General features: G+C 53.1%; 2 protein-coding genes across 2 annotated transcripts; one reads left to right on the forward strand and one right to left on the reverse strand.

The window, feature by feature from the left end:
* Positions 1–424: 424 nt before the first annotated feature.
* Positions 425–1,111, forward strand: LOC142473538 (histone H1-like). The gene has a single exon (XM_075580698.1). It carries the CDS (start codon positions 448–450, stop codon positions 1,102–1,104), a length of 657 nt encoding a protein of 218 aa, XP_075436813.1. The 5' UTR covers positions 425–447; the 3' UTR covers positions 1,105–1,111.
* A 704-nt stretch (positions 1,112–1,815) lies between these two features.
* On the reverse strand, positions 1,816–2,278 carry LOC142473539 (histone H3-like). The gene has a single exon (XM_075580699.1). The coding sequence runs from the start codon at positions 2,250–2,252 to the stop codon at positions 1,842–1,844; it is 411 nt and encodes a 136-aa protein (XP_075436814.1). The 5' UTR covers positions 2,253–2,278; the 3' UTR covers positions 1,816–1,841.
* Between the last annotated feature and the right edge of the window lie 5,391 nt (positions 2,279–7,669).

Here is a 7,669-nt window from a genome sequence, read left to right on the forward strand (position 1 = left end):
GATGGAGGTTGCACATTTAGTCTGAGCAAAGTAAAAGTGACAGAAATAGACAGATATGAATGAAATCTGGCAAATCCCGGGCTACAGAGCCGAACTTTCACCCATTATTCCTAATTGTGTTTGTACTTTCCCAGCAGAAAAATGATACAGCAGTGAAGAGAATATAATTCCTTATAAATTGCATGCAAGAAGGGGGGATGTGAGTAATAATTAGGGGATAAAATGCCCTTTTCTTGCAGCCTCAGAAACACAAAGTCAGAGCAGTGTTTGTGATCCGGGAGGATGAGAGTCAGGGGCGGGGCTTAGTGATTATACCCAATGAGAGAGAAGCTCACTCCGATAACTAACCAATCACAGAGCAGCAGGCTCTCTGTATAAGTCCCGGCAGGTCCCCGCCCCCAGTATAACTTTCTGTCAGTGTGTTGGGATATTTTACCTGCAGCTGCAATGGCCGAGACCGCTCCTGCTCCTCCTCCTCCAGCAGAAAGCGCCGCCAAGAAGAAGCAGCCGAAGAAAGCGGCCGGAGCCTCGAAAAGCCGCCCAGCAAAGTCCGGTCCCAGCGTGTCCGATCTGATAGTGAGAGCTGTGTCCGCCTCTAAGGAGCGCAGCGGGGTCTCCCTGTCTGCTCTGAAGAAGGCTCTGGCTGCAGGAGGCTACGATGTGGAGAAGAATAACAGCCGCCTGAAGCTGGCTCTCAAGGGCTTGGTGAGCAAGGAAACCCTGATCCAGCTGAAAGGGAGCGGAGCCTCCGGATCGTTCAAGCTGAATAAGAAGCAGCTGGAGAGCAAGGAGAAGGCGGCCAAGAAAAAGGATGTGGGGAAACTCAAGAAGCCAGTGGCAAAGAAACCCGCCAAGTCCCCCAAGAAACCCAAAAAGGCTCCGGCGGGAGTGAAGAAAAGCCCCAAAAAGGTCAAGAAACCGGCGGCAGCCAAGAAGCCAGCAAAAAGCCCGAAGAAGTCTAAAGCTGCCAAGCCCAGGAAGGCCGTGAAGAGCCCGGCGGCTAAAAAGGCTGCGAAGCCAAAAGCTGCTAAGAGTCCAGCTAAGGCCAAGGCAGCCAAACCCAAAGCAGCAAAGCCCAAGAGGGCGGCAGCTCCTAAGAAGTGAGACCGAGAACTTCAGCCTCTTACAAACACAAAGGCTCTTTTTAAGAGCCACCACAACCCCACATAGAGAGCTGTGCACATGGTGTGTAACTGTGAATGTTTCTCCAACTTGTCCCATGCAGGGGTTTGTGTTACACTGCCAGAGCATAAGTGTATATGAATTGATACTACGAGCACTGTAAGGTGCATGTGTAAGTTTGTAGTCCCTAACCTATTTCACGAATAAAAATCTCAGACAAACTGACATATTAGGTGACATTATGGTTTTGTTTGTGTCTACATAATATTCACATACACGGTTTATATAAAATTAAAAAAGTGTAGTTTACATCAGAAAAACGTATTTATCACCATGTTATTAAAAAGTGTTTACATCACATTGAAAGCATCAAGCACACGCTATTCCATAACACTTCAGTTTGATCACCAGTGGCACATGGGAGGGGGGACATGTACAGGTTTGTCTTTACGTGCACCCATATACAGCATGAAATGGTGACTATGCATGCAAGTCTATATATCACATGACAAAGAATACACAAATATTGAAGGTGCGTTTATCTAAATTGTCACACATCAAGTACATATGTTGGTACAAGGATAACACACTTCTTTAATTCTCTATATTGAGATCAGTATCCGTGTGTTCATATTGATCAGGTAATTTCATTGAAAATGTGGTGGCTCTTAAAAGAGCCTTTGTTTTTCGGGTGTAAATGAAGTCAGGGTGCAGCCGGCCTAAGCTCTCTCCCCTCTGATCCTGCGGGCCAGCTGGATGTCCTTGGGCATGATGGTGACCCTCTTGGCGTGGATAGCGCACAGGTTGGTGTCCTCGAATAGCCCCACCAGATAAGCCTCGCTGGCCTCCTGCAGAGCCATGACAGCCGAGCTCTGGAAGCGCCGGTCAGTCTTGAAGTCCTGGGCGATCTCCCGGACCAGGCGCTGGAAGGGCAGCTTGCGGATGAGCAGCTCGGTGGACTTCTGGTAGCGGCGAATCTCCCTGAGAGCCACAGTACCGGGCCGATAGCGGTGAGGCTTCTTCACTCCGCCGGTGGCCGGTGCGCTCTTTCTGGCAGCCTTGGTCGCTAGCTGCTTACGGGGAGCCTTCCCTCCGGTGGATTTCCGGGCGGTCTGCTTGGTCCGGGCCATCCTGTGCTGCTGTGTCAGTGCGCGTCTCCGGTCAGGAACTAATAAAGAAAAAAACGCTGCAGCTGCGTATTTATGGACTGCAGATCGCTGTGATTGGCTGCTTTGGTCCCGCCCTTCGCTCTGATTGGTTCTGTGAAAGCCGTTGCGATGTTCAAAAATCCCGCCTCAGACCGATATCGTCCTAATAAAGTTATTATTTATTTAGTGCTTGTAAGTGGGACAATTAAAAAGATTTAATGTGATAACATTAGTGTTTGCACAGATACAGCACAGAGCTCTCTGACATGGAACATGTACTTATACCAAGTATTCAAATGATCTTTAATCGGTGAAATGTAATATGCTTAACTTGCTATCTAGGATTACCCCTAGGTAACAGCTGTTTGGCTCCCATTTGATTGCCTCTCCGTTGAGGCTGATTAGCGGGTGTGTCTTGATCCTCTTTTTGGTAAACAGTGTAGCTGTAGTCTTGCTGGAGTTCAGTCCTACTTGCCAGTCGCTGTACCATGTTGATAGCATGTCTAGTGCTTTCTGGATGTTCTTAGCTACTTCTTTCTCTCTGAAGGACTGGGAGATGACTGCCACATCGTCTGCGTAGAGTGCCAGTTGAGTCTTGTGGAGGTCTGTGGGGATGTCATTCATGAAGAGGTTGAACAGGAAAGGTCCCAGGACTGATCCCTGTGGCACGCCTGCGCGGATGGGGCGTGTTGTTGAGAGCTCTTCCCGCACAGCCACGTGGAATGTGCGCTCCCGCAAGTAGCTTGCAGTCAGCTTAATCAGGTAGTTTGGGAATTTCAGGTTGATCATTTTGTGCAGTAGTCCTTCATGCCAAACTCTGTCAAACGCTTTGGCCACGTCCAAGAAGACAACTCCAGTTGATTTGTGGATGTTGAATCCATGGCTTATTATGTCAACGACTCGCAGCAGCTGATGGTTGGTTGAGTGGTCCTTCCGGAATCCAAATTGCTCCTTTAGTAGAATGTTTTTACCAGAGGCAAAGTGGCGGAGGCGCGTAAGAATAACTTTCTCCAGGAGTTTCGATAGTCCAGAGAGCAGGCTTATCGGACGGTAGTTTGCAGGATCCCTCAGTGGTTTTCCAGGCTTTGGAAATACAATGACCTTGGCTTCCTTCCAGGATTGAGGAAAGTGCTGGAGCCGCATGCATGCATTGAAGATTTCTGTGAGGCATTCCATGGCTGCCGGCGGAAGCTTCTTGATGGCCAGGTTGGTAATTCCGTCACTTCCTGGTGCTTTGCCATTTGCCAGCTTTTCTGCAAGTTGCGTTATCTCAGTCCTGGTGCATCCTTCAAGGGTTTCCGCTTCGGTCACTGGTAGGTGCTCGGTAAGATGCCTGTTAACTCCTTGCTCAACTTCCCGTGCTATTTTGCTGGCTTGGTTAGGCCTAAAAGTTGTCTCCAGTGTGTCAGCGAGAACCTCTGCCTTGTCCTTGTTGCTACATGCCAGGTGGGTCTGGCCCTGGATAGGTGGATTAGGCTCCTTCTTCCCGGTCAGGCGTCGGGTCATTCTCCAAACAGAGTTGTCGGATTCCTTCAGCTTGGCTGCTGCGGCCTCCCACCTCTCCCCCCGGTGTTGGCTGATTTGCTGTCGCAGTAGTCTGGCAAGTGAGTTGTACTTTACCAGAAGGTCAGGTGTGCGGAACTTCTGCCACTGGCGTCGGGCCCTGTTTTTCTCAGCAATCGCTTGCTTGATCCCGCTCGGTAGGTCGTAGTTGGAGCAGCGTTTGGGCATCTGTTTCGGGACGCTGTGCTCTATTGCATGTTGGACTGCGGTAGTAAAGGTGTTAACAGCATCATCAATGTCTCCGTTGGTGTCCAAGGGGCGGGGGTTTGTGATGTTGCTCAACTCTTCTTTGTACAGGCTCCAGTTCGCCCTGGTGAAGTTGTACCTGGGTGTTTGCTGGTGGGTTTCCATCTCGTCGCCAACAGTAATGGTAACTGGGTTGTGGTCTGAGGTCAGTTCCGCCAGGGTTTCCAACTGGACAGAATGTTTCACGTTCTTCAGTAAGACAATGTCCAGGACATCCGGTGTGTGGCTTGCAGTGCCTGGGTAGTGGGTGGGTTCTGTAGGGCCAGCCACTACAAAGTCACTCTCCTTTGAGTAAGCAAGAAGAGCTTGTCCTCTGGAGTTTGCTGTCCTTGAGTTCCAGCACCGGTGTTTGGCATTTAGGTCTCCCCCGATGATGGTTGGGACAGTGGAGTCCAGCAGAGCTTCCAAGTCTCCCAACTGTAGCTTCACCTTAGGGAGGCAGTAGGTGGCAATTAGTCGCAGTGGTCCTGTTGCAGTCTTTAGCTGTACTCCAGTGGCTTCAATACTCCGGAGGGGTGGTAGTGCAATCTCATTATGGCTGACCCGTGTGTTAACAATCACAGCCGTCCCACCACCTCTGGCTCCTGTTGCCCGGTCGGTACGGTATACCCTGTGGTTCGCCAGGCTTAGTTTTTGGTTTCCTTGAAGGTGGGTCTCCGAGAGCAGAGCTGCGCATACATTCCTCGATTCCATCAGGTGAAGGAGTTCATCTGTCTTCTTGCTGATACCATTTGCATTCCACATCACGATGACAGAACTGCGTTTAGATGTTGCTGCCATGGTAGTTAGTTTCTGTGCTCCTGAGAAGGGCCGGGATGAGATTCGCTATCATTGTCACAATGGGGTGAATATCCATTCTCGCAATAGCGCTCGCTATTTTAAGGATGATCTCTAGCCAGTTTGTTGGGCTTGCGGTTCCGCCTGCGGGGTCCGGGTTGGCCGCCTCAACGGGGTTGGTGGATGGTGTCCTGAGAGTTTCCGCGTAGGTCTGTCCGTCTGGGTTTTGCATCCTCTGGGTGGATGCCGTGCCTTGGTCTGGGATCAGGTGTTCTGTGGATCTCTGTCTCTCCGGCGCCAGGCGGGGAAGCTGGTATTGAGTAGTGGGTGTCTTCCTTGGTGCCTGCTCCATCAGGTGGGGTGTCCGCTTTTCCCGTTCCTCTTGCTTTGCTTTTGTGAGGTACGGGCAACCACGGTAGCTTGCCGGGTGTGGGCCTTTGCAGTTTGCACATGTCGCCGGCTCCTTCTTCCTATCTCGTGGGCATTCCTTGGAGTTGTGGTTCTCTCCACAACACACACAGCGTGGCTTCTGGTGGCAGAATGCAGAGGTATGCCCGAGCCGTTGGCAGTTGAAACACATGGTTGGGCCTTTTCTGCCCTTTGGCGCTTCTGTGGTTACCACACAGCTACAAAGCTTGGTAATCTTGGTAAGATCTGCAGGCTGGCTCTCCGGGGTTTCTGCCAGTGTGACAATAAACAAAGGGAACTTCTTGGTCTTGTCCACCGGGGATGTCAACTGGGCTACGCTCTTGACTGGAAGTCCATGTTCCGCGAGGTCGTGGGAAATCTCCCCCACGGAGGCGTTTGCTGGTAAGCCACGAATTACAAATTTCTGGGGCTTTAGGCGTGTCAGTGGGAAGGTGTAGTATTCTATGCCCTGCTTTGCAAAGCAGTCCGTCAAGCTCCGGTAGTCGTCCACAGTTGTGGTAGTGATCTTTGCGTGGTTCGCCCGTGGTTTAACTACAAACGGGGAAGTGCAGTGTTCGGTGAGGATGTCGACAAGGTCCTTGTGGGTCTTCATATTCCTAACCATTACCGGTGGTATGCAAATCTTTTTGGGTGGGAGTGCAGTCTCTTCATCGTTGCACCTGGGCCCTGAGCAGTCATCGGCACCAGCAAGTGGCTCGAAGCGGTTTGATGTTTTGATGCCTTGGTCTTCCTTGTGCTTCTGCATCTTTGTCTTTGCTACCGATGGAGGGGAAGAACCATTGGAGCTATCAGAGTTTGCTCGGCCTGTCTTCTTCACTAAAGTGTAGTCCATGTCTTCTGCAGCATCATGTATTGCAGTCTCCATAGGTGGCACATTTGCCTCTGCCATAATAAGGCGCAGACCAGAGCCACGCACCCGCACGGCGGCGGGCACACGGCACAAATCAGAGCCACACGCACGGCGGCGGGCACACGGCACAAATCAGAGCCACACGCACGGCGGCGAGCACACGGCACAAGTCAGAGCCACACACACAGCGGCGAGCACACAGCCCAAATCAGAGCCACGCACCCGCACGGCGGCGGGCACACGGCCCAAATCAGAGCCACGCACCCGCACGGCGGTGAGCACACGGCCCAAAGCACGCAACGCAGGGAGCAAAAGCACACGGCGCAGGGGGGCACGGCACCAAGCGCAGGGGGGGCACAGCACAGAGCGCAGGGGGGGGCACAGCACAGAGCGCAGGGGGGGCACAGCACAGAGCGCAGGGGGGGCACAGCACAGAGCGCAGGGGGGGCACAGCACAGAGCGCAGGGGGGGCACAGCACAGAGCGCAGGGGGGGCACAGCACAGAGCGCAGGGGGGGCACAGCACAGAGCGCAGGGGGGGCACAGCACAGAGCCCAGCGGGGAGCACAGAGCCCAGGGGGGAGCACAGAGCACAGAGCACAGGGGGGCACAGCAGAGAGCGCGGGGGGGCACAACACAGAGCGCAGGGGGGGCAAAGCACAGAGCGCAGGGGGGGCACAGCACAGAGCGCAGGGGGGGCACAGCACAGAGCCCAGGGGGGAGCACAGAGCCCAGGGGGGAGCACAGAGCACAGAGCGCAGGGGGGCACAGCAGAGAGCGCGGGGGGGCACAACACAGAGCGCAGGGGGGCGCAGCACAGAGCACAGGGGGGCGCAGCACAGCGCACAGGGGGGGCACTGAGCACTGGGGGGGGGCACAGAGCACGGGGGGGGCACAGAGCACAGGGGGGGGCACTGCACTAAACAGGGGGGGGCACAGCACTAGGCAGGGGGGGGGCAAGGCAGGGGGTCACAGCAAGTCGCAGCTCTGGGCTCAGTAATGCACACAGAACTCAGCATACAGTGCAATAAAGCTATAAAGCAAAGCGATGGGCAATGACCCACGTGGCAGCAGCAGCTCTCCCACACGTGGCAGCAGCGGCTCTCCCCCACGTGGCAGCGGCGGCTCTCCAAACGGGCCAGTCAATACATCCCCGACTGAAACTCTGGAAAGTGGTGTCGGCGGCGGGCGCTGTGATGGGAAGTGACCCACTCGAGGAGTCATCAGCCTCTCCGGTCAACAATCAATAAATGAATCTCAATAAAGAAAAAAACGCTGCAGCTGCGTATTTATGGACTGCAGATCGCTGTGATTGGCTGCTTTGGTCCCGCCCTTCGCTCTGATTGGTTCTGTGAAAGCCGTTGCGATGTTCAAAAATCCCGCCTCAGACCGATATCGTCCTAATAAAGTTATTATATATTTAGTGCTTGTAAGTGGGACAATTAAAAAGATTTAATGTGATAACATTAGTGTTTGCACAGATACAGCACAGAGCTCTCTGACATGGAACATGTACTTATACCAAGTATTCAAAT

The sequence above is a fragment of the Ascaphus truei genome (genome assembly GCF_040206685.1).
Source record: "Ascaphus truei isolate aAscTru1 chromosome 12 unlocalized genomic scaffold, aAscTru1.hap1 SUPER_12_unloc_2, whole genome shotgun sequence".
Taxonomy (NCBI): Eukaryota; Metazoa; Chordata; class Amphibia; order Anura; family Ascaphidae; genus Ascaphus; species Ascaphus truei.

Coding starts and splice junctions, on each gene's coding strand:
- LOC142473538 (XM_075580698.1), top strand. CDS start 448: ATGGCCGAGACCGCTCCTGCTCCTCCTCCTCCAGCAGAAAGCGCCGCC.
- LOC142473539 (XM_075580699.1), bottom strand. CDS start 2,252: ATGGCCCGGACCAAGCAGACCGCCCGGAAATCCACCGGAGGGAAGGCT.